At 51.1% G+C, this 26030-nt stretch overlaps 2 protein-coding genes across 2 annotated transcripts in view; one reads left to right on the top strand and one right to left on the bottom strand.

Moving 5' to 3' along the window:
• Rpl19 (ribosomal protein L19) lies at nt 1-3661 on the bottom strand. The gene is made up of 6 exons (XM_038326374.2): nt 3609-3661; nt 2643-2749; nt 1899-2021; nt 855-975; nt 455-565; nt 1-199 (listed from the first exon to the last, which is right to left on the bottom strand). Exons 1-6 carry the CDS (start codon nt 3611-3613, stop codon nt 76-78), a joined length of 591 nt encoding a protein of 196 aa, XP_038182302.1. The 5' UTR covers nt 3614-3661; the 3' UTR covers nt 1-75.
• Cacnb1 (calcium voltage-gated channel auxiliary subunit beta 1) overlaps nt 3612-26030 on the top strand; it is a 25388-nt gene continuing 2969 nt past the window's right edge. The window contains exons 1-13 of the mRNA XM_038325355.1: nt 3612-3711; nt 3960-4081; nt 10308-10394; nt 13421-13540; nt 17858-17980; nt 18501-18637; nt 18834-18910; nt 19277-19431; nt 20352-20432; nt 20816-20874; nt 21031-21140; nt 21252-21403; nt 25875-25970. Coding sequence (XP_038181283.1) covers nt 3612-3711; nt 3960-4081; nt 10308-10394; nt 13421-13540; nt 17858-17980; nt 18501-18637; nt 18834-18910; nt 19277-19431; nt 20352-20432; nt 20816-20874; nt 21031-21140; nt 21252-21403; nt 25875-25970 — 1419 coding nt within the window. The remainder of the gene's footprint in view (nt 3712-3959; nt 4082-10307; nt 10395-13420; nt 13541-17857; nt 17981-18500; nt 18638-18833; nt 18911-19276; nt 19432-20351; nt 20433-20815; nt 20875-21030; nt 21141-21251; nt 21404-25874; nt 25971-26030) is intronic.

Genomic DNA, 26030 nt, shown 5'->3' on the forward strand with positions numbered 1-26030 from the left:
AAGGCTTGTTTTATTTTAATGACTGATCCACCTGAGGCCACAGGCAACCCACTATGTACAGACTCGAGGGAAGCTCTATTTCTTTGTCTCTTCCTCCTTAGACAGAGTCTTGATGATCTCCTCCTTCTTGGCCTGGAGGCGCTCCTCCCGGCGCTTTCTTGCTTCCTTGGTCTTAGACCTGCGAGCCTCAGCCTGGTCACTAGTACAAAGGAAAAAGATTATCAGTCCAGGGACAGGGTAACAGCTAGGGAGGCAGATGCACACCCCAGACTCTACACTCTCAGAGCTCCATCACCCCAAGGAACAGCAGCTGCCGTCCCGCCAGCCCAATGCCGATGGGCATGTGACATGGGAACATGCAGGCCAACAGCTGTACTCCTAACAGATGCAACACCAAGAAGCACCAGATCCCTCAGTAGTACTGTTACAACAAAGGTAACTAAAAGAAACTTACGCCAGGAGCTTCTTGCGGGCCTTGTCTGCCTTCAGCTTGTGGATGTGCTCCATGAGAATCCGCTTGTTTTTGAAGACATTCCCTTTGACCTTCAGGTAAAGGCTGTGATACCTGTATGGTCAAGAAACAGCTCTGGTTAGCAATTGGACCAGAGATGGCAACTGTGGGCTGCTTCTCTCCAAGTCACTGAGCCTGTTCAGTCTCTTTCCCATCACTACAGGGACTAGTATTCCCAAACCAAACCTTGGGCAGCTCTGACATGGAACCTGCCTAGTAAATCAGTTCTTGGGCTATTCTGATAGTACAGGGGAAACCAAGAAAGCAACCCTACTAGAATTAGATAACCCAAAGTCACCGAGACAGAGATCTACGAAAAGACAAAACCAACAAAGTGGCTTACATGTGGCGGTCAATCTTCTTGGATTCGCGGTATCTCCTGAGCAGGCGGCGCAGGATCCGCATCCTTCTCATCCAGGTCACCTTCTCGGGCATCCGGGCATTGGCAGTGCCCTTCCGCTTTCCTGTTGAAAGTTATGGACCGGACTCTATGTAATAGTTTCAAGCTCACTGTTAAGTCAGTTACTAGAGACAGCCAAGTTCACCCCATTTAACCTTTTATTTTATGCAATATTACTTCCAAATGTTTAACTCAATTTCTCCTCTGGGGAGAAGCATCAAAGCTGGCTGGATCTACCTGCTTGATTTAGTACAAACATGGAAAGTATTGTCCTCTTATTCTATAAACATGCTGTTATGACAGGACAAAAAGTAATGACAGTCAGGCAGTGGTGGCACACACTTTTAATCCCAGCACTCGGGAGGCAGAGGCAGGTGGATCTTTGTGAGTTCAAGGCTAGCCTGGTCTACAAGAGTGAGTTCCAGGACAGGCTCCAAAGCTGCAGAGAAAGCCTATCACCAAAACTAAAACCTCACAAAAACACACAACCAAAAACCCCAAAATTAGCATGGCTTTGGATGCAGTGTGACCCCAACTCATCTCTCTAAATTAACAGCCCTAGAAAGCGGTTTCTCAAAACCATGTAGGGCATGCGTACACCATGTCCAGGTGTCTGCGAGTCACCTGACATGAGTGTTGGGAACCAAACCTCCCATCTTCTGCATGAGCAGTAAACATTCCCAATTTCTCCACCAACCCCCCAGTTTAAAAATACCCAGTATAAACCCCAGCATAATAGACTTAACATTAACATTTTTCTCCCAAGAATAAACACAACCCAGTGCTAATTCCAACTTGTATCCATGCAAAAGAAGATACAAAGCAGCAAAATAAAGGCTCGAGAAAAAGATCACCAGAGTTAGTGCCTACTTCAACAGTCTTTTGACAATGACTGGAACTGAACCCAGGTGACTGCTCTACCATTGAAGTAGATCTCTGTCTGAACCTATTATTTAAGAGGCAGGAGAAAGGGAAGATTGTTCTCACCTATGCCCATATGCCTGCCCTTCCGTCGAGCCAAAGTATTTTTCCGGCATCGAGCCCTGGAATGGACAGTCACTGGCTTCCGGATGATCAGCCCATCTTTGATCAGCTTCCGGATCTGCTGACCTGGGAAAGCATTAATTCAGCTGTTTAGTTACAAAGGCCTAGCCACAAACTAAATAGAGATACTGCTTATATCCTTGACCCATATTCTCAAAAGGAGATGAATTCCTAGTTTACTTGTTTTAAAAAAGCATTTCTAGTTTTTAAATATTTCACAGCATACTTAGTATACCTGAAATGTGGGCGCAACACAGGATGACTTGTAGTCACCTGTCAGGAAAATATACCAACAAGCCTCTGCTTATGCCCTGAAGCCTCATCCAACACCCTTCTAGTCCTCAGATCTCTCTTCTTTCATTCAGCATGCTGCAGAGATGGCTCAGAGGTTAAGAGCACTGACTGCTCTTTCAGAGGGTCTGAGCTCAATTCCCAGTAACCACATGGTGGCTCACAGCCGTCTGTAATAAGATCTGGTGCCAAGGCACACATGCAGACAGAACACCGTATACACAATAGATAAATCTTAAACCTCCATCCTAGACTCAGGCAAATAAAGGACCTGCACTTTTTACCCCATTTTACAGCTCCCATAGAATGTGAGCCTTCTTAGGTCCATAAGCCAAGACATTTGTGATGTCCTTTACCTGACGCAGGTAGGAGGTGAGGGTGAAGGATTATACTTACGGGAGTTGGCATTGGCGATTTCATTGGTCTCGTTGGGGTCCAACCAGACCTTCTTTTTACCACAGCGCAGGACGCTAGAGGCAAGCCTCTTCTGTAGCCTGAGCATACTGGGGAACACAGAAAGCAGTATTAGGCCCTGGAAGCCACTTCTGGACAACGACAAACACTCCAAGCAAAATCTTCCCTCCAAAGTCTGAATATTGTTTTAAAAGAATACGCATTAATATCTACACATCGTTACTATTAGATGTAATTATTAGAAATACACTTTCTAGTCCCATGATTCTTGCCATCCCTTCGTGTTCCATCACCATTTCCAAATCAAGATCGTTGCTAAGGCTGTGGGCAGTGCATGCAGACATAAGGAAACTTAAGTCCGAACTAAGGATCTAAAAGGAGACTTGAGCCCGTCCAGGTATTTAGATGTGGTTAGGATTTGGTGTTTAGGATCAGACAGACACCAATGGATCATGACTGTGACGTAGCCTGTTTACCCAGGAGGACAGGCGCTTGCTGGATTCTTTGTCGTAGTAACAAACGCCGTCCAGCCGTCCTTCCAGTTTGTTACATCCGTCGGATTGGAAGCCTCCCTGGAGGCTCACCCTCGGCAGACGGAGGCCTGGGCTTACCCAAGACTTGTCCCACGTCACATGGCCGAGGTCCGCTAAGCACCTGGCACGCCAGGGAGCCACAAGCGGCCCAAATGCCGCCGCTCTACCCGCGCGGTCGCCCGCGATGCGAGCCGGGCGGAGAGCAGCGCCTCTGGGAGATTCTCTCCAGGCCCCGGCGTCCCGCACCCCACCCTCCCCAGGCCCAGGCCGCGCGTGCTCGCGCCCTCCCCTCGCTCCCGGGGCGGCCGCACCACACCCGCCTCCCTCTCCTCTTTGCCATCCGGGGTCGAGGTCCTGATCCCCGCCAAACCCCGCCGGACCCATCGGCCCAGAACCGAGAGCCGCTCGCGCTCACCTCATGGCTGCGGACGCAGCAGCGAAAGGAAAGAGCTTGCTGGTCGCGGGCTCCTCCCATTATCTGAGAAGGGGAGAGCCCAAGCCCGACCCCATGCTCATCTGTATTTCCACTCCGCTCTCTCATCTTATTCCTTCTCATGAACACTTAAATCCTTCCTAAAAACTTGTGATCATAGATGCTTAAGGTCGAGAATCGGTTTTAAACTTTAAAACATAGACGGTGTACCCTTTCCGTCTGGCAAAATGGTTCAGTCCAACCTCTAAGCAGACATGCGCAGTGAGGGTATTTGATCACGTGGGTATTTGGGTGGCCGGAAGTCGCACTAAATCGCGCAGGCGGAGTGAGGAGGGTTTGGCCCGAATGGCCTAGTCTTCGCAGAGGCCCTGTCATCAGTGAAGGCTGCTGTTCTAGCTGGGAGAAAATTAGCGAACGAAGCGTTAGAGGATAATGAAAGCAGAAAGCGAGAAAAGGTAACCTCGCGTTCACTCTCTTAGAGGAAGAAACTGGTATGCAGCCTAAATCACCAAAAAATGTATCTCAGTACCACTGCAAATCCCTAATCCCCAGAGACCTCCTCCATTGTAGACTGAACCGAATCCTAATTTCTGTCATCCACTTGTGAAAATCATGTGCATCTACTTTTACAAGGAAGGCATTAGCACAAGCAAGCGAAACCAATTTTTGGCTCACTGTAGCAAGCACATAGAAGAACTACGTTGGCTGAGTAGATGAATTGTTTAAAAAAAAAAAAAAAAACCCAACGGCTTTGGATACCCCTGAGCGATAATCCAAGGAGAATGTTCTGGGGGTCAAGAGTTAAAACATGACGGTCTGGAGCAGAGAAGCTGACTCCCTCCCTTAATTCTAGCAGTCGGGAGATGAGATCGAGGTAGCAAGATAGCCAAGGTGAAGGATTCCAGGCAGTCTGGGCTGCAGAATGAGACCCTGTCTAAAAAAAAAAAAAAAAAAAAAAAAAAAAAAAAAGAGCTGAGATAGCACAGGACTGAGTACTTGCTGCTCCGCAGACAACTCTCTAGTTGCTTTTCCAGCACCCGTATCTGGTGGTTCACAGCTGCCTGCTACTCCAGTTCTTGGGATCTGTTGCTGTCTTCTACCGCCTCATGCACCCATAGATATCAGCCATGCTGGCATGCATGCACACAAACACACAAAAGTAAACCCCCTTTTAAAAAAGTCCGAGATCAGGAGCTGGGCAATGGTGGCACACACTTTTAATCCCAGCACTAGGGAGGCAGAGGAAGGCGGATCTCTGTGAGTTTGAGGCCAGCCTGGTCTACAAGAGCTAGTTCCAGGACAGCTAGGACTGTTACAGAGATACTCTATCTCGAAGGAAAAAAAAGTTTCTTTTTTTTCTCCTTGGTTTTTGTTTTTGTTTTTTTGTTTTGTTTTGTTGAGACAGAGTTTCTCTGTGTAACAGTCCTAGCTGTGCAAGAGCTAGCTCTGTAGACTAGGCTAGCCTCAGACTCACAGAAATCCACCTGCCTCTACCTCCTAAATTCTGGGATTAAGAATGTACATCACCGGGCTGGAGAGATAGCTCAGAGGTTAAGAGCATTGCCTGCTCTTCCAAAGGTCCTGAGTTCAATTCCCAGCAACCACATGGTGGCTCACAACCATCTGTAATGGGGTCTGGTGCCCTCTTCTGGCCTGCAGGCATACACACAGACAGAATATTGTATACATAATAAATAAATAAATATTTTAAAAAAAAAAAAGAATGTACATCACCATTGCCCAGCTGGTCCTATCATTTTCATCTGAATTTTCCAGGCAGTTAAATGAGCTGAGAGTTTAAAAGAAAATGGAGAGGGTGTAGGGAAACATTTTTGTACTGCCTCACAAAAATACAACTTTTTAAAAATCTTCATTTTGGTGGTGATGAATGCCTTCAATCCCAGCATTTGGGAGGCAGGTGCAAGGCAGATCTGAGAGTTCAAGGCCAGCTTGGTCTACAGAGGGAGTTCCAGGGCAGACATGGCTTCATAATAAGCCATGACTCAAAACAATCAATCAAATAATTAAAACAAACAAACAACTCACTTCACTTTACAACTCAAGAAACAGATCAAGAACACATGTCTTTCTTTCTCTTCCTCCTCTTCTGCTGTTGCTGTTTAAGACAGGGTCTGTAGCCCTTACCTGGCCTGAACTTCCTATGTAGACCAGGCTAGCCTCAAACTCAGATTCGCCTGCCTCTGTCTCCTGAGTGCTGGGGTTGAGGGCCTCCACCATCATGCTTCGCTGAGAAGCCCATGCTTCCCTGCTTCCCTCCATGCCAGGCTCTGTTGTCCTTGGTGTGCTGGTGGGAACGCTGCCAGGGGTGGGGATGTTGGTGGAAAGATACAAAGTCTCTCACTACTGCTCAATCCTTATCACAAGATGATGTGACCAGAGCTTGAGAGTTCACCTGTCAGAATCCAGAGTGAGGATGAGTCCTTGTTGCCCCCGGTCCCCAGTCAAGCGGAACACAGAAAGCTGGCTTTATTTTAGGAGCACTTGACCTTGACAAGGCTTCATTTGGCCTCTCTGCTGTCTGCGGAGCACAGAACAGGGTGGGGAAGGGAGGAAATGGTCCTCCTGCCATCGAGGACCCCTGCACTGCTCCTCAAGCACCTCCAGAACCTCAGCGTCCTTTTTCACTGTAGGGCATTTTTGTTTATTCATTGATACTTTGTAACCGGGTCTTTCTATGTAGCTGAGGCTGGCCTCAAACTCAGTATGTGGTTGAGGCTAGCCTCCAGCCCTGATCATCCTGCCCCATGCTGAGTGCTAGAACTGCTGCTGCACACATCACACCCAGCTTCCAGGCTTTTCCTCGTTCTCTCACCTTGCCAATAACTCCAGTAGACAAAGGCGCCATAGTACCAGCAACACCTTTGATAGGAAAGGAATCCGAAGCACAGAGACTGGCTTGTTTGTTTGAGAAGGGTCTGTGTAGTCCCTGCTGTCCTGGAGCTCGCTGTGCAGACCAGGCTGGCCTCGAACTCACAGAAATTCTGCCTTTGTCTCCCCAGTGCTGGGATTAAAGACATGCTACACCCCACAACCAGAAAGAGCCTGAGCCCAGTTAGCATTGAGTTGCTAGGATCCTACTCCTCCCCACAGGCCTGGGACATTTGTTCCCCAGTCAAGGATAAAGGAAGGACAATCCTAGGTCAACATTCATGGCTTCTGATCTTGAATAGTCTTTCTCCTTCTCTCATCTTCACACTTGCTCCTGTTTCTTTCTGTTCTAAGCAACAGGGACTTTGCCTAGCCTTACCGCTGGGCTTTTGAAAGGGCCTGGGGGACCTTAGTAACTGACGAGAAGGAAGCACTCCTGGGTCCCTATTGGCGTGTCCCCCCCCAGCCAACAGCCCTAGAGCCATGCTGGAGAGGGAGGTCTACTCTGTTGGTTTCATGGCGGCCAGGGCCCCACACTGGAAAGAAAGGAGTTAAAGCCAGGTCCCAGGATCACAGGGACCGGGAAGTTCCGGTGGCCCAAGCAGGAGTGGTCAGGGAGACCCGTTGGGACAATAGTTTGGGACAGAAAGGGAGGCAGTGCTAGCCCCGCCAACCTGCGCTTGAGCGCTTGGCACTTACTGGTAAACCCCCCATCTCCACCCCAGCCTCAAGGCCTGTTCCCCTCGGTCCCCTGCAGGCTGCCCTCATCCTAGGCTAATCGGGGGACAGCGGTCAAGCCCCTCTGGGATCGGGAGACCAAGTGGACTCCGCCGCTCCGCCATTGTCTGCGCGCAACCCGCGGAGGGGCTCGAGGGGCGGGGCCGCGGCGCGGGGCGGGAGCAAGGGAGGGGCGGGAGGGGGAGATGCTGAGCCTTCAGGGGCGGAGGCGGCGGCGACGGCCGCAGAGACTAGTGCGCGAGCAGGGAGGGCGGCAAGGCGGCGAGCGTGCAGCTCCAGGTCCGGCTGGGCGACTGCACCCGGTGCTGGCTGCGCGACGCCGCGCTGCTTTCGGCTCGGACGGCCTCTCCCATGCGCTGAGAGCGTCCGGCTGGGCCGGGCGGGCGGCCGGACGGGAGGATCCTCTCCATGGTCCAGAAGGGCGGCATGTCCCGGGGCCCTTACCCACCTTCCCAGGAGATCCCCATGGAGGTCTTCGACCCTAGCCCACAGGTGAGGGGAGGTGTCGGGCTCGAGGGAAAGGGACCGCTCCTGCGGAGCTGGGGGTTGGCTCAGGAAGCCCCGGGAAGGAAAGGGTTATATGCCCGGCGTGGGTGAAAGAGGGGTGTCTGTGCGACCCCCTATTCTCAAGGTTTAATGATCGATGGACTATTGGTCCGAGCTGGGCTGCGGTCCTGCGGAGAGGAGAGGGGGTGGGCGGGATGCCTGTCAGCCTTGTCTCCAGGTCTCCCCCGCGTCCAGGTCCCTGCTGCTGGGATACAGGGTCCTGCGGGCTGACAGCGGGGTTGCTGATGGGGAGTGGGGGAAATCCAGGCCTTGAGAAGAGGAGTTGGAGGGAGGCTGAAGAGCGAATAAGGCGAGGGGGGCGACGCAGAGCACGTTTGGGGGTGCTAGCGAGTGGGGGTGGGGTGGGGGTAGGACTGGGAGACGGCAGAGACGATGGTCAGAGGGCGTTGCCAACAGGCCTTCGAAGGCTCAGCCGCTGGCTTTCGAAGGTGAGGAAGGGATCAGCCCTGGGAGGCCCTCCCCTAGTCACCTGGTCTCCATCCCTCTCTTGGATGTTTCCCTCCCCCCAACACCCACATTGACTTACCCCTCCCCCACCCTAGGGGGTGGGAGCCTCCAAAGTTTGGAAAGTTGGATAGGTGCCAGCTCACTGTCTTTGGAGGGGAGGAAGCTGTTTTACCTGGGGGAGGGGCTCTGCCTGCTCGCATTCTCACTTTTTCTGTACTCCTGGATTACCCTCAGGTAGGGGCATTCCTGGGCATAGAAACTCCCCAAAGAATGACCAGCAGGGTATGTGGTGGCCATGCCAGTGGATTTCTCTCGGACTTGTCCTTCTCCAAGGATAGCATTAACTCTTGTATTGCTGTGGCCACCCTGGAGCAACTGTGAGCCCCATGATGTGGTTATGGGTGTGTATGGGGTGGGGGGGTCAGGCCAGACCTAAAAATACCTCCCTCCTCACCCCAGGCCCCTTGGAGCCTGGGAGGCAGCTGACTGATGCCTTCCTTTCAGCTGTCCCCTGTCCCTCCAGAGGCCACTCCCTTTGCTCAGCCGGGTAGGGTAGTGATGTGAAGGAAGAGTCTGAGGTTCCGGTCAGGGTCCTCTTAGGTCTGTAGGGAGCCTACAGCTAGTTTAGCTGTATGTCCAATCTGAAAGAAGAAGGAAAGAGGATCATGGAAGACTCCTGTTATTTGTGTGTACAGTGTGTGTGTGTGTGAGTGTGTGTGTGTGTGTATGTTAGGGTCTTATGTAGTTCAGGCTGGCCTTGAACTCCTGATCCTCCTACCTCTACTTTGGAAGTGTGGTGGTTACTATGCCTGGCTATCCAGCCTCCTTGTTACTAGGTCTCAGGAGCCAGAGCCCGCAGTGTGGTTGAGGCTCCTCTAGGTTCTTTGGTCAAAGAAAGTCTGGGATAGAGGCTGGGAGCAGGGGCTCTTGGGCTTTCTGCCCATTCTGTACTGGGCAAGGGCCAAGTGTGTGTGCGTGTGTGCGTGTGTGTGCGTGTGTGTGTGTGTGTGTGTGTGTGTGTAAAACAGGTGGGGGGAGAACGAGAGAGCAAAGAAGCATCTCTCTTGTAGAAAACAGAGAAATTGAAGCCTTGGCCTATACCTTTGCATCTGAGAGATGAGGCTGAACCCCCACCCCAGTTAAGAGTCCAGCAAGATCAACTGATTAGCCATTTTACCTGCGACCGGCAGGACTATGTCCTAGTTTCAGCTTGGGGTGGGGCCAAAGGGGCCTTTAGATTGATGGAGCAGGGTTAGCACCCTGCAGAGGGGCATGGGTGGGATAGGATGGATCCCACCTTGGGAGGAATGTAAGACCTGATTATGAGGACAGCGGCTGAGAGAAGGGCCCGGTAAGCTGCGGGGAGAGTGGGAAGATGCTACTCCCAAGGCACCAGGCCACAGGTTGGATGTTTACTTTCCAGACACGGTTGTGTGCCTCCTCCCTCTTTTCCTTCCCCAGAATGAGGCTTTGGGTTCTTGAGAGCTGAGTGAGTGCTTTACCCTTCCTACTCTAGAAAACAGAAAGCACAAGAGGGGGGCTCAGGGGAAAAACCAAGCCCCGGCCGCCCTGGGTTGCTTTCCCTCTTCTCTCCGGGGGCACAGCATACTCTGCCGCCTCAGCTCCAAATGCAGGGGAGAAGACATCCCCCTCTCTTCCTCCGCCCCCCAGCACTGCAGGCAGCCTCTCCCTTCCCCCGAGGCTGTTGCAGCCTGCCCAGCATCTTAATTAGCTTTGCTGCCTAATGAACCTGCCTTTCTGCAGGCCCTCTGCTTCCCAGCGTTCGGCTTGATTTGGGGATCCCTGTGTGTGCATCCTGGGTGCTCTTGCACGGTTCCTCATGGTGGCTGTTGTCTGGGCACTGTCAGTGCAATGAAAGACCCTCTTTCCTTTCAGGCTGGCCATCTCTAGAAGGAGAAGCTGAGAGAGGGGTGGGGCAGAGCAGAGAGTGCTGGGGTTAGCTGTAGCACCAGCCCTGGGAGGAGATGAACTGGGAAAAGTCTTTCTGATTTCCCTCTTGTTCCTTCCTCACCTCTCCAGGGCAAATACAGCAAGAGGAAAGGGCGGTTCAAAAGATCGGATGGGAGTACATCCTCGGATACAACATCCAACAGCTTCGTCCGCCAGGTAACAGGGAATGGTGGCTTGGGAGGGAGATGCAGCTGGTTGGTACAGGCTGGCCTGTGACTTTCTTCAGGCAACCTTTGTCACCTGCCCGGAACCACAACACTCTGACACCCCGTGACCTCTCCTGAATGTGCTGTCAGCTGCACCCACTGCCTCAGCCCCCGCCCCCGCCAGCCCCTCCTCCAGCACCAGCTACCAGCCCTTGCTGCCTGCCTGCCTGCCTGCGTCATCTCATTCAGGGACAGCCTGGCCTGCCTCCTCCTGGCTTGCTTCGGGCTGTCACCCACTCCCCCTGCCGGCTGTCTGCTTCCATGTCCTCCCCCAGAATCTGTGACAGGGTGGGGCTGAGGCAGGTGCTTGGAAATAAGCTGAGCCGCTGAGCTCTGGTTAGGTGTGGGTCAGAAACACGTGCTCCCCACGTCCAAATATGACTCCTTAATATGCAGAGAGAGAGAGCAAGATATGGGAGAAGAGGTGTTTCACTCTAGAGAGCTCTAGCCTGTAGCCCTAGCTGAAGTGGGTGCTGACAGTAGCTCCCTGGGCCCTCGTACTGAGCTGGGAAAACTGCCACTTTCCTTCCTTCCCTCAACCCCAGGCCATCTTAGACTGGGGAGAGGCAGTGAGGAGGCATGTGGTTGCTATGACTACTGAACATCTCAACAAAGCCTGGTACCCAAAAAAGGCAAGAGGGTCTTGGGATGAGACAAGGAAAGCAGTGTGTTAGGCAGAACATGAGAGGGCAAAGAACTCCCCGAGGTGAGACCTACTAGGGCCCCGAGAGAGCTAGAGAAGGTGGTAGCAGGCAGAATCACCTCTGACTGGAGCGAGTACTTTCTTTTGAATTCTTCTGTCTCTAGGATTTGCACATGTGAACCCAGGCCTAGCTCCAGAGACTGAAGGGTGGTGGTCTGAGTGTGTCTGAAGCACACAGACAGACGAGAAGTCCTTCTGTAATCCTTCCTTCCGCCCCCTGCTCCCGAACGCGGCCAAGGCCAGGTCTAGACAGAACGATGATGTGTTTTTATTGTTACTCATGGCAGGAAGAGCCTTCGGTTTCCCTTTGCCAGCCAAGGGTGTCAGACCCCCACAGCCTCCCATTCTTCTGTTCTTCCTCCTCTTAGCTCCCCAAATCCTACCCCCGGTAGGTGGCAGGAGTGGGGGGCAGTCCTTGCCACATCTCTGAGCTAAATATACCCTAGCAGTTTGCACATGTAGCAACTCTCCTTGTAACCTGAGCTCCTGGGGGAACGGGCTGTGTGGGCCACCCCTAGGCCAGCAGGGCCGGGCACTGAGGGCGCCGGGATGGAGGTGCCCAGCCGGACCCTGGTAGTGGTGAGCTGGGGATGGGGCAGGTGGTGGGTGGGGGAACAAACCCTCAAATTGCTGTGGAGGGCCTTTCTCTAGCCCATCTTCTTGCTTCCTGACTTTCCTATCACCCATTTCTCTCTCTCTCTCTCTCTCTCTCTCTTTCTCTCTCTCTCTCTCTCTCTCTCTCTCTCTCTCTCTCTCTCTCTCTCTCTCTCTCTGTGTGCATATGCAAGTCTGTTGGGGTCAGTGGGCGCCTCTGCCTGTCCCCTTCTGCTTGTCTCCCTGTCTGTCTGGCCATCTGTATTCTTGTTGGGGTGACTGTGTAACGGGAGAATGGAGGTTCTTTTGCTTTTCCCTTCCCTGGGCTTTGTGTCTCTTTGCAAATCCCTCACCCAACTCTGTTCCAGTGAATCCCCATTCTCAGGTTTTTCCCTAGAAAGGTAATGCCAGTACCAACTGCCGGCCAGGGGTGCTTGGGGAGAGGTAGGTCTTGGCCTCTTCTCTCCGTGCCAAACCAATGGACAAACCGGGTGACTCTTTCCTGCCCTCAGGAGATCCCTCATGTCCCTGTAATCCCAGTCTTCCCCATATTCCCTCCCAGACTTGCCACCACCCTAGAAGTCACAACAAATCCCGCATCCTGTTCTCTGTCATCCTTTATCTCCCACTGTCGGGGACATAGACCTCGGGGTTGCCCTTGTTGACTCAATTGTCCACACCTGGTACATACTATGGAGTACATCTTTTCAAGCACACTCTTTATATTCCTAAATATACACACACATGTCTGCACATTCACGACCAATGCCATGTCATCTGTACAGGTTCCATGTGTTTCATACATATAGACGTGTCTCTACTAGAGTCCTTTGCACTCTGGGGTGGTGACTGTGGTCCAAGCTGGCTTCCTGGCACACCCAGTTTTCTCAACCTGACTTTACCCTGGCATTCTAGGGGCAAAGGCTATTCCATGTTCTGCCCTTCACTTGCATCTCCTGTCTATACTGCCCTGAAAATCATAGGAGAGCCTGAGGTTGTCTCTGCGTGGCTCTATTCAGAAATTCCCAGCTGGAGGGGAGGGGAAGTACGTGTCTTGCTTCCTGATCCTTAAGCAATATTTTTGGTGGCCCTGTCATTCCAACAGGCCACCCACAGGCAACAGTGAGGATTCAAGTCTAAGAAGGTGACTACAGTCCCTGGAAAGGGTGGCATTGAGCTTCTGCTGTGCCTTCTCACTCAGCCGTTCAGGGGGCAGAGCTAGGAAGGAGGAGCCAGGAGCTAGATTCATCTCCTGGCACTCCTCCCTTGGGCTGTGCCCTATCAGGTTCCCACCCCCTCCCAAGCCCCAAACAGCTGTCATTAGACCTGCCTTAACCCCCTAGCTTGCTCTTGTCACCTTTCCTGGGGTCACACTCATTCCAAAGGCCTGCAAACCTTGATCCCTGGACCCCTCTCCCTAACAATACCTCTTTTTTTATAACAATACCTGTACAGATGACATGGCATTGGTCGTGAATGTGCAGACATGTGTGTGTATATTTAGGAATATAAAAAGTGTGCTTGAAAAGATGTACTCCATAGTATGTACCAGGTGTGGACAATTGAGTCAACAAGGGCATTGTGCTGGACTGATGGGGCTTCGGGGCTTTAAGATGGGTAGCACCTCCATGCTTTCCAAGAGCCAGAACCTGCCCTGAACTGGCCCCTTCTGCTTTCAGGGCTCAGCAGAGTCCTACACGAGCCGCCCATCAGACTCTGATGTATCTCTGGAGGAGGACCGGGAAGCCTTAAGGAAGGAGGCAGAGCGCCAAGCTTTAGCCCAGCTTGAGAAAGCCAAGGTGAGATGGATGAAGAGAAGGGAGCTTGTGGGCATTGTCCTCACTCCCTTCCCCTCCCCTCATCCCAAGAGAGCCCAGTGTCAAGTTTTGGATCAGTTTCTTGCAGAGGTCTGTCTCAGACCTCATGGTGTCTTTCCCCTGTGATGGCCTCCTCCTCAGACAGCATTCAAAGTGTCTGCTGCTATTCCACACAGCTTGATGAGTGAGGGAACAGAGCTAGGAATGTAGCTCAATGGTAGAGTGCTTGCTTAGCTTGCACAAGGTCCTAGGTTCAATCCTCAACACTAGAAAACAAATCTATTTTCTTTTTTTTAATATTTATTTATTTATTATGTATACAATATTCTGTCTGTGTGTCTGCCTGCAGGCAGAAGAGGGCACCAGACCCCATTACAGATGGTTGTGAGCCACCATGTGGTTGCTGGGAATTGAACTCAGGACCTTTGGAAGAGCAGGCAATGCTCATAACCTCTGAGCCATCTCTCCAGCCCCACAAATCTATTTTCTAGCATCAAACATACTGGGTTGGAATTCCAGCCCTGGTTGTTATTTGTTCTGGAGGGCGGGTCTCCTAGGTGGTCCATAGTTGCCTTGAACTTCTTATGTTTCTGTTTCAGGCTTTAGAATACACCTAGTCCTGATTCCCCTGCCAACACACTCATACCTACACACACGTCTACACACTTGTACCTACCTACACACACACCCTATACATTTGTACCTACCTACACACATATCCACACACTCATACCTGTACACACACACACACACACACACACACACACACACACACGAGATTGAACCTAAGGCCTTATTCATTCCAGGTGAGTTCTCTAGCGCTGAGTTATATGCCCAGCCCTTTTTTAGGAGGGTTTTGCAGTTTTAAGATCACCATTTTTCTGTGGGGGCATCCAACCATGCTGTACTGACCGTGTGGAAGTCAAAGCACAACTTGGGGCAGTTATCTACTTCTACCAATGAACCCAATTCAGGTGTCAGGCTCGGTGGCAAGCTCCTTTGCATGCTGAGCCATCTCACTGGCTCTCTCTCTTCCCTAATGTTTGAAACATTATTCCGTAGCCCAGGATATCCCAGAATTTATAACAGCCCTCCTTCCTAAGCCTCCCAAGAGGAGGAATTACAGACTGAGCCACCATGCATGGCTGATGGTAGCTGTGTGTGGGTGTACATGTGTTTGTAGTGTGTGCATATGTGTGCACCAGTATGTACAGGTGCGCTCACCCATGTATGCTGTAGCAGAGGTCAGAGGTCAATGTCACATAGCTTTCTCAATTGTTCCTCACTAAACCTGAAGCTTGCCATTTTGACTAGACTAGCCAGTGAACCTTCTTGGGATTCACTTGCTCTGCTCCTGAAACCACAGTGCTGGGGTTCCAGATGTGAACTGATGTTTCTTGCCTTTACATGAGTGCTGGGATGTTTGTCCAGGGGTGGGACCCTGCCACCCCAGGAAAGAATGCTAGTCAGAAGTTTCAGGGCTGGGGCCGGTCTCTGATATACCCCTCCCCACAGGATACAAGCAATTTACCTGCTGAGCCATCTCACAGCCATGATGATGACTTCTGCCACCTTTCCATGACACCATAATGTGAACAAAACATTGTATCTGATGCTCTTGGAAGCACCAGCAATGTTAAATATCAAATTCTAGGTTCTTTTAAAAGATTGCTTTATCTACTCACTATATAGACCAGGCTGGCCTTAAACTCATAGAGAACCCTCTGTCTCTGCTGCCCAAGTACACCACCACATCAAGCTTTAAGACTTACTTATTTGTTTTTAGCCGGGCAGTGGTGGCGCACACCTTTAATCCCAGCACTCAGGAGGCAGAGGCAGAGGCAGATGGATCTCTGAGTTCGAGGCCAGTTTGGTCTACAAAGCGAGTTCCAGGACAGGCTCCAAAGCTATACAGAGAAACCCTGTCTTGAACCGCCCTCCCTAAAAAAATTATTTATTGCCGGGCGGTGGTGGCGCACGCCTTTAATCCCAGCACTCGGGAGGCAGAGGCAGGCGGATCTCTGTGAGTTCGAGGCCAGCCTGGTCTACAAGAGCTAGTTCCAGGACAGGCTCTAAAGCCACAGAGAAACCCTGTCTCGAAAAAAAAAAATTATTTATTTTTACTTATGCATATGTCTGTATCCCAAGCAAGTCCAGATGCAGGCATCAGACCCTTGGAGCTGGAGTTACAGTCAATTGTGAGCCACCTGGTGTAGGTGCTGCAAACAACCCAGGTCCTTTTCATCGCCGAGCCATCTCTCCAGCTCCTAAAGGCCTCGTTCTCCTTGGGCTGTCTGCTGTCATCTGTGTCTGTGGTGGTGAAGGTGGTTCTTCTATCAGTGTGCTTGAACAAATCTCTGATCACCACTGAGCTGAGAAATATTATGAATATCACAGGCTGGTTAAATTGGATGAGTGATCACCTTGGGTTTGGTCGGAAGGCCAAAGCTCCAGAAGAATGAATGACAGTCTGGACTGGGGCTGTAGCCTAGGTGGTAAAGTGCTTTCCTAGTATATGTGAGGCCCAATCCCCAGCATCAATAAGAGCAGATTTGGTGGCACGGGCCTGTAATGTCAGCACTTGGGAGGTAGAGGCCCCAGGACAGAAGTTCAAGGTCATCCCTGTCTAGCCTAGACTACATGAGACCTTGTCTAGAAAGAGAGAAAGGAAAGAAAAAAGAAAGAAAAAATGGGGTGGGGCACTGCTCAGATTGCTCAGTCAGTAAAAAGCTTTGCTGGGCAAGCCTGACCACAATTCCTGGGACCCACAGTGAAAGGAGAGAGTTGATTCCTGATCACATAGGTGCTATGGCATGTGCACACTCATGCTCACAAACATCTTTCCCTGTTTCTCTTCTCTGTCTCTCTCACACACACATTTAGAAAAACTAAACTAAATCAAAAGTAAGACAAGCCTGGTAGTGATGGCACACACGTTTAATCCCAGCTGAGGCAGAGGCAGGTGGATCTCTGTGAGTTCAAGGCCACCCTAGTCTACCAAGAGAGTTCCAGGACAGGCCCCAAAGCTACACACAGAAACCCTGTTTTGAAAAACAAGCAAACAAGTAAAACAAAAGCTAGAAATAAACACAGATAGTGGTGAGGGTGTAATAGCTCAGCGGCTGGCCACTTGCCTTGCGGACAAAGCCTTGGTTTGATCCCCAGTCCTGAAAAACAAAATAATAACAGCAAACATCTTTAAAAACAGTTCTGAGTTTAAAAACAAGTTATGGAAAACTTGTTTTTGAGGCGTAGTCCTTTGCTGTAATCTAGGCTGTCCTGAACGGACTGATCTAAATTCAGAGGCATCCTCCTGCTTCAGCCTCCTGAGTGCTTGATTATAGCCATGAGTCCTGGCATCTCGAAATAAATAAACAAAGTGGAGATAATAACAATTCTCGACAAGAGCATTGGGTTTTGTGCAGAACTGAGGTGACCCAGTGAGACTGCTTGTACTGTGCCTGGCCACGGTGAGTGGCAGCTGTGGGGTCCTGTTATTTCCTGACTTTAAAATTTACCTTATACCCTATTACCTCATACCTGTGCTGCACGTGGAGATCAGGAGACAACTTGCTGGAGTGGGGTCTCTCCTTCCACCCACCACGTTAGTCCTGGGGATCGAACTCAGGTGTCTGTCAGACTTGGTGTACCGTTACCTGCTGAGCATCTCTCCAACCCTGCATCCCACTTTTTCTTTCTTTCTTTCTTTCTTTCTTTCTTTCTTTCTTTCTTTCTTTCTTTCTTTCTTTCTTTTTTTTGAGGTTGAATATTTATTCAGGGGTTATGAAGGGAGAAGGGGGGAGAGAGAGAGACAGAGGCAGGCAGACAGACAGACAGAGAGGAGAAGAGGAGGAGAGAGACGGGGGGGGGGGGAGAAGAGGCAGAAGCGAAGCTGCCTCCCTGAGAGGAAGATGGGAAAGAGAGCCCACTCAGCTAGTGTGTGTGCTCTTGTTTGTGTTTGGACATGATGCTGTATGTGTGTGGATGTGCACATTGCAGCACACGTGTGGAGGACAGAAGACACCTTTGTAAAGTCTGTTCTCTCCTCCACCCCTACTGTGTTCAGGGGATGAAACTCAGATTGCCAAGCTTGTACAATAAACGTCATCACCCGATGAGCCATCTCTGTAGTGCCCCCCTCCGCCTTTTTAATTGAAAAAGTTATAGAAAACCACACCATCCATTCAGCATACATTTTAATGAATAATTTACAAGCAAACAGCCACAGTCACTCTCCCAGTCAAGCAAGGCTGCTTGGCTTCAGTCTTCTGCTTTCGTCTACCTATGTGTCTCTTCTAGACCAAACCAGTGGCTTTTGCTGTCCGGACAAATGTTGGCTACAATCCGTCTCCGGGGGATGAGGTGCCTGTGCAGGGAGTGGCCATCACCTTTGAGCCCAAGGACTTCCTGCACATCAAGGAGGTGGGCCAAACGCTCGGCACCCGGAGGGAGGTGGGGATGGGGTAGGGATGCCAGGGGTGTTTGTAAGTCTAGTGGGGAAAAGCTGCTGAACACAGCCCAGCTGGGCTGAGTCTGCTGTGAAACTTCAGGCAAATCCCCTCACCTCTCTGAGTCCCTGAGTTTTCATTGGTTAATGGATGGCAATGCCTAGGTCTCAAAGATGTTGAGCGGTTTGTTGAGTCCTGAGATGGAGTGATAGTGTCACTACCTGGTGCATGCAGATGTCTGCTTTCACTCCTCCTGCAGTCTTCTGCCGTATGGGGAAGCGTTCTTCCCTCCTCTCTAGCAGACGGTGGTCCATGCTCAGAGAGGCTCCTGGTCTTGGCATTGTCTTGGAATTTGGGAGGCTTTCATCAGAGGCTGAAGTCGGGGTGAGGGTGGTTTGAGGGAAACATCTACTGGCAGGGCCGGCCACCTGGACGTCCCTCTGGAGGGTGGCTAAGCTTCCCACCTCTTCTCCCTCTTGGTCTCTTGTTCACAGAAATACAATAATGACTGGTGGATTGGACGGCTGGTGAAGGAAGGCTGTGAGGTTGGCTTCATCCCCAGCCCTGTCAAACTGGACAGCCTTCGCCTACTACAGGAACAGACCCTGCGCCAGAACCGCCTCAGCTCCAGGTGTCTGCCTGGGGGTGGGGCACTGCTATCTTTGGAGAGGCCAGCAGCGAGGAGTCCGCAGGGCACGGAGCTGCTGTAGCCTTATGGGAGAGGAGGGTTGGAGAAGTACCAGGCATGCGCCCCGCGTCAGAACTAAAGTCCTGCAGCCCCACGCCCACCCGTGCTCACCAGCTCCTTTGCTTCCCTGCCCACACAGCAAGTCAGGTGACAACTCCAGTTCCAGTCTGGGAGACGTGGTGACTGGCACCCGCCGCCCCACGCCCCCTGCCAGTGGTAAGAGCTGCTGGCAACCCAGGGGAGGGAGAGTTTTTCCTGGGTGGGGTGGTCTCTTCATAGGGGTGGCCCCTCCTCCTCCCTGCAATAGGAGGTACCCCAATTCTGAGTCCCCCATACACACACAGTGGTACCTCTCCATCAAGGATAGGATATCCTACAAGCTGAGCCTGTTGTGTCTCTCCTGTCCCCTCTCTGTGGTAGCTCCATCTCTCTGCCTCCCCCCCCCCTGCCATCCCCCCATTCATTCTCCTAGCCCCATTCCATTCACCTCTTCTTTCTTTCTCCCCCGTCCCATCCTTGTGTCCTGCACTGTATCTTCATGCTCATCTTACTCCTCCCTCCACCTCCTTCCCGACTGTCCAGGTAACGAAATGACTAACTTAGCCTTTGAGCTAGACCCCCTAGAGTTAGAGGATGAGGAGGCAGAGCTAGGGGAGCAGAGTGGCTCCGCCAAGACTAGCGTGAGCAGTGTCACCACGCCGCCACCCCACAGCAAGCGCATCCCCTTCTTTAAGAAGGTAATTCTGTCTGATTTCTTGTGAGGGGAGTCAGAACCCAACTCTTGGCAAAGAAGGGGGCTGGAATGGTCCAGATATGGTCCAGTCTTTACTTCAGGCATCAGGGCTCTCTGCCTAGCTGGATGTAAAGGGGGTGGGACAGGGCGGGATGGGACCATCCCTCTCTTTATAAAATCCCACTCCCAGGATTGCAAAGGATGGGATGGTATTCATTAGCCCCTTTCCTGTTCTGAGTGGATGTATGAGGTGGTCTACTGGATGCAGAGCCAGTCCTCAGAGAAACCTTGAAATATCCAGGAAGATAGCCGACGAAGCAGAGGGTGGGCTCTGAGTTAGGGGCTTCTGTCTTTCCAGCTCTTCCCAGAGCTGGGCTAGAAGGTCAGGAGGCGTGAGCCACTATTCTCGGTTCCACTGGATGGTTGTCAGTCCTGCCTCCAGCCTCCAAGGCCACCTTTGGCTCCCCTTGGCCCCGGGGTCCCATCCCCTCTCTGGCTCTGTCTGTCACTAACACGCATGCCTGTTATTTTTCCTCGTCTACCCACTCTCTTGCCCCCTCTTCCTGTCCTGGCTCCGTCCTGGCCTTCTACCCCTGCCTGGTGCCTTCCCCTCTCTCCTTCCCTTCCCCCTCCTGGCAATCTCTGGACCCAGCCAAACAGAAGCAGAAGTCGGTGAGTATAACAGCTTTCTGTGTCTGTCCCACCCCGGGATGAGCTGGGGGACCTTCTAACACCCATTCCCACATCTTTCTCCCTTTACCTCCCCTCCTGGTCCTTCCCAGCCATTCCTCCCTATCCCGTGACACCCGGCTCTGGGCTTTGGGGTCAAAGGGAGGAAAAGCTGCATGTGGGAGCCTGGAGACTTGGGGAGAGGGGCTGATGCCATCTCTACTCTGGGGTTTCCCTTCCCTGCTTCCTTCCTAGACAGAGCACGTGCCCCCCTATGACGTGGTGCCTTCCATGAGGCCCATCATCCTGGTGGGACCGTCGCTCAAGGGCTATGAGGTAGGATCTCTAAAAGACTGTGCACCAGATGGGCCCAGACCTCTGGAGTGCATAGAAAGATCTCCAAAGATCCTGTGTCCCCAAAGCCCACATCCCGCCAGAGAAAACCGTCAGAGGTGGCTGACCCTAGGGAAGGCCACTCAGGAGGGCCCAGTCTCCCAAGGGAAGCTCCTAAGAGCCTTCTTAAAGATGCCATATATTAAACCAGTGGGGCTCGGGGTGCATTGGAGGCCCCAGGGGAGGATCCTACCTCTCTTAAAAAGGTCCCTACATATCTCAAGAATTTTGAAAGAAGGTAGAAAGGGTGGGTGACTTCTCAGGGGGTTCAGAGCCTGACTTCTCTCTTCCCCTCCAACCCTCACCCCACCCCCCCCCAATGACAGGTAACAGACATGATGCAGAAGGCATTGTTTGACTTCCTGAAGCATCGGTTTGATGGCAGGTGAGACCCTGAGATTCCCACCATCCACGTAGGGATGAACACAGTGCCTGGAGGCACTTAGAGACAAGGGTGGCAGCAGGCCTGCGCCCTGTGCGTGGACAGGATGTTTGTTCTTGCCCACCCAACCCCTGACTTCCTCCCTGCCTGGTCCTTCAGGATTTCCATCACTCGGGTAACGGCCGACATCTCCCTGGCCAAGCGCTCAGTCCTCAACAACCCCAGCAAACACATTATCATAGAGCGCTCCAACACGCGCTCCAGTCTGGGTGAGCTGCCCTCCTATTCTCCCCTTCCTGGCCCGGCAGGGTGGGTGGGATGTCTTCCCCTCACCCCTGCCTCCTGGGACGCCTTACGATCTCTCCCGACTCCATGGCCAGCTGAGGTGCAGAGTGAGATCGAGAGGATCTTCGAGCTGGCCCGGACCTTGCAGTTGGTTGCCCTGGATGCTGACACCATCAACCACCCAGCCCAGCTCTCTAAAACTTCGCTGGCCCCCATCATTGTTTACATCAAGATCACATCTCCCAAGGTGGGTGCAGGAGAACGGCTCTAACAGTAGACACAGTCTACAAGGAATGTTCCGGAGTGGGGCTGCATGGTTTACTCTGCTGGTTCTGACAGGCTGACCATCTCCAACCCCACCCCACTCCCAGCCTTAGTTCCCGTCTCTGTGACATTCATGTGGCTGTTGGGACTACACAATCTAATACGGATGGAAAGTGGTCAAGAAAAGTGTCTGTACCTTCTGTGTATTCAATTTTATAAATTTTATTAGGGCTACACAGGCCAGTCTCATCTCCACTCTTTTGATCCATCATTAGATCTAAAAATGAAAGAATATGGTGTAGTTTGCTCCAGTGCCACCCAGTTACGTGGCCCTCGGAAAGTTTTGAATCTTCTGATGCTGGGCCCGTTCTGCTATAACTGTGGTCAGGTGAACTTTGATACAGGGAATATTAGCAGGGAGGCTGGTTTCATTTTTATCACGTTGTCCTCTGTGAGCTTTCTCCTTCTTTCCTTTCTCCTTTAATTTTTTTTTCTTTTTAATCATGTATCTATATGTGGGTGTGTGCACGTGAGTGCAGATGCCCTGCGGCCCATGGCGTAAGCTTCTCTCTGGAACTGGAGTCTCAGGTGGCTGTGGCTTGTCACACCTGGATGCCAGGAATCAATCAAACCTGAGTCTGCAAGTGCGGTGCATCATCTTTTTTAAAAATTTTATTTTTTTATTTATTTTTAAGACAGTTACTCTGAGTAGCCCTGGCTGTTCTATAACTAGCTCTGTAGACCAGGCTGGCCTTGAACTCACAGAGATCTGCCTGCCTCTGTGACACTGAGCTCAAAGGCATGTGTGCCACCACCTGGTGCAGTACTGCTCTTAACCACTGAGCCCTCTCTCCAGTCTTTTCATTTTCAAGACAGGGTCTCCCTGTGTAGCTTGAACTTGCCCCCCCCCTTCTCTTGCCTACCAAGTCCTGGGATTCAGACATGTGACATCACAGTGGCTCCATGAACGTCCCCTCTGGATGTTAGTGGGGACATAAGAAACATGGAAGAGGAATTTAGGTGAAGGTTTGGTTTTGTTTTGGTTTTTGTTTTGTTTTGTTTTTTGAGGCAGGGTCTCTCTGTGCAGCTCTGGCTGTCTTGGAACTCGCTCTGTAGACCAGGCTGAACTCAAACTCAGAACCGCCTGTCTCTTCCTCCCGAGTACTGGGATTAAAGGCGTGCACCACCACCGCCCACCTTGTTCTATTAACTTAATTAATTAATTTTGAGGCAGGGTCACACTTAGCCTAGGCTGGCCTTGAATTTACAATCCTCCTGCCTCAGCCTCTCCAAGGCTGGGTTAGGGGTAGGTCACCACACCTGGCTCTCCGAAGCTCAGGGACTTCGAGGCCCATTGCACAATTCAGTTACTGATGGCAGCTGCAATAGTGACTGTCTCCTTTGCAGTATCCCGTGAGCTAGGAACCCTGTGCCATTGTGTTGACCTTTCTGAGTCCTCGGTCCCTAATGATATAACTGGCATGGTGGGATTTACATACTTGAGGGCAGAGAGGTTGGAAAGATCACATGCGGTGATGGATGCAAATCATTCCGTGGCCTAGAATGTAACAGATTCCATTTCCTCTGCTGGGGTTGTGGGTGTGGGCGCCAAGTGCCTGGGCTTCCTACTTGGCATCACTGTGTTCTGACAAGTCTTCCACCATCTCTGTGCCCTGTGCTCTAGTTTCCCCACCTTCTGCCTAGTCACGCTTCAGTGATTACTGTAAAAACTTGGTAAATGGATTGATTATGCAGAAAGCCTGCTGCCTACCAAGGTACCATATTCTTTCTGTTAGCCTTGTTTTCAGTTTTGAAACGATCTCATGTAGTCTGTTCTGGCCTCAAATTCACTGATCCGCTTGACTCTGTTTCTCTGTTTCCCAAGTGCTTAGGATTTCGGGCATATGCTGGCATGCGTCACCATACTCTGGCTTTTTGCTTCATTGGTTTTTTTTTTTGGTTTTTTGAGACAGGGTTTCTCTGCAGCTTTAGAGCCTGTCCTGGAGCTAGCTCTTGTAGACCAGGCTGGTCTCGAACTCACAGAGATCCGCCTGCCTTTGCCTCCCGAGTGCTGGGACTAAAGGTGTGCGCCACCACCGCCCAGCTGTTGTGTTTGTTTGTTTTGAGATGGTGTCTCCTGTATCCCAGGCTAGCCTTGAACTCACTGTGTATCAAGGATGACACTGAACTTCTTGTGTGTGTGTGTGTGTGTGTGTGTGTGTGTGTGTGTGTGTGTGTGTGTAGGCCAGAGGACAATCTCCAGTGTCATTTTTTTGAGACGGGCTGGTAGACTAGGTTGACTGGCCCTGGGGATCCATTAGTCTCTAGTTCCCCAGCACTAGAATTATAAGCCCACACCTCCATGCCCAACCTTTTTTGCTGGTTGGAACTCAGGTCTAGAGACTGGGGAGGCAAGCACTTTACCAGCTGAGCTCTTGGACCTGATTCCACCTCCTGCCTTCGTTTCGTTTTCTTCACTGCTAGGAATCAAACCCAGAGTCTTGTGAGTGCAAAGCAAGTGCTGTGCCAGCAGGCTATACCTCTAGTCTAATTCTATTTTATTGCAGTTAATTAATCTTTATTCTCATTTTCATTATGTAGCCATGTCTGGCCGCAATCCCCAGACCCTCCTGCATTTGATTCCAGAGTACTGGGATGAGAGGCTGTGTCATTCTGCCCAACTCCAATTTTATTTCGTTTTATTTTTGTTTTGTTTGAGATGGGGTTTCATGCTGTGCAGCCCTGACTGGCCTGGAACTCACTATGTAGATCAGATTGGCTTTGAACTACAGAGATCCCCCTGCCTCTGCCTCTTGAGTGCTGGGACTAAAGGCATTCGCCACTACTCTGGCCTTTCAATTTTATTTTTTAATAGATTGTAAGTTTGGTATGTATGAACCCTGGATTCAGGTCTCAGCACACACTTAACAAAAGAATCTTATGCCTTTATTCTATTTACTTCAGCATCATGTCTTTCTTTTTTTAAAAAAAAATTTATTTATTTATTATGTAAACAATATTCTGTCTGCATGTATGCCTGCAGGCCAGAAGAGGGCACCAGACCTCATTACAGATGGTTGTGAGCCACCATGTGGTTGCTGGGAATTGAACTCAGGACCTTTGGAAGAGCAGGCAATGCTCTTAACCTCTGAGCCACCTCTCCAGCCCCATCATGTATTTCTTAATGTCCCCATTCTCCCTCTTATGATACTATTTTCCGTAACCAGGGGGCCACCCAAGGTCACATTACTTTTTTCCTAAACAGGGTTTCTCTGTGTAGCCCTGGCTGTCCTGGAACTTCCTCTGTAGACCAAGCTGAACTCAAACTCAGAGATCCGCCTGCCTCTGCCTCGCACGTGCTGGGATTAAAGGCGCGCGCCACCTCTGCCTGGTGTAGGTAGCGGTTTTAATGTGGAGTAGCTCTTCAGCTTTCTTTAGTTTTTTTTTTTTTTATGACAATGACATTTGCAGTAGGCCAACCATGTTGTGCACCATCTCCCAGTTTGAATCTGATGCTTTTCCGTGGCTGGATTTAGTATTGGGAGGACTAAACTGATCACATGAAGCACAGGAACAACCAGGTAGAGTGTGGCATGTGCCAGCTACTCAGGAGACTAGGCAAGAGGCAGCCAATCCCTGGTACCCAGGACCTGTTGGATGTCAGCTTGGGTGACACTGCAAGCCCTCATCTCAAAAAGAGACTCAGAACAGTGCTAGTATCCAACAAGGAGTTCCTCCATGACGGATGACAAGAGGGGGACACTAAAGGGGGAGAATGAAACCTGTAGACAAGGGATGTGTGTGTACGCGCGCGTGTGTGTATGAGAGTATGTGTGTATGTGAGTGTGTGTATCAAAGTGAGTGTGTATATGAGTGTGCATGTATGTGAGTGTATGTGTGAGTGTGTGTATGAGAGCATATGTGCATGTGTGTATGTGTGTGAGTGTGTGTGTAGGAGAGTGAGTGTATGTGTATAACCTGTAGACAAGGTGTGTGTGTATGAGAGTATGTGTGCATGTGAGTGTGTGTATCAAAGTGAGTGTGTATATGAGTGTGCATGTATGTGAGTGTATGTGTGTGTGTATGTGTGAGTGTGTGTATGAGCATGTGTGCACGTGAGTGTATGTGTGGGAGTGTGTGAGTGTGTGTGTGTAGGAGAGTGTGTGTGAGCGAGTGTGTGTGTGTAGGAGAGTGAGTGTGTGTATGTGTGTGAGTATATGTGTGTGTGTGTGTGTGCGAGTGTGTGTGTGTGTCTTGCCTGTAGCCTTGAGCCTGAGCCTTGTGTGGTGGACATGGAGCTTGTGAGATCATTCTGGCCAAGGTGCTCAGGGCAGAGAATCATGGAACATTCCACCGATCTGACTCCAATTTCCCACTGGCTCCAACCAGAATCTGCCTTTTAGACTTGGTTCGTTGCCTGTGTCCTTCTAGCTCCCTCTCTTTTCCCGAACCAGGTACTGCAGAGGCTCATCAAATCCCGAGGGAAGTCTCAATCCAAACACCTCAATGTCCAAATAGCAGCCTCGGAGAAGCTGGCCCAGTGTCCCCCCGTGAGTGCTCAGACTGAGGGGTGGGATGGGGTGTGCATTTGGGTTCTCCTCTTTCCTTCA

Source organism: Arvicola amphibius, chromosome 4 (genome assembly GCF_903992535.2).
Source record: "Arvicola amphibius chromosome 4, mArvAmp1.2, whole genome shotgun sequence".
In the NCBI taxonomy this organism is placed as follows: Eukaryota; Metazoa; Chordata; class Mammalia; order Rodentia; family Cricetidae; genus Arvicola; species Arvicola amphibius.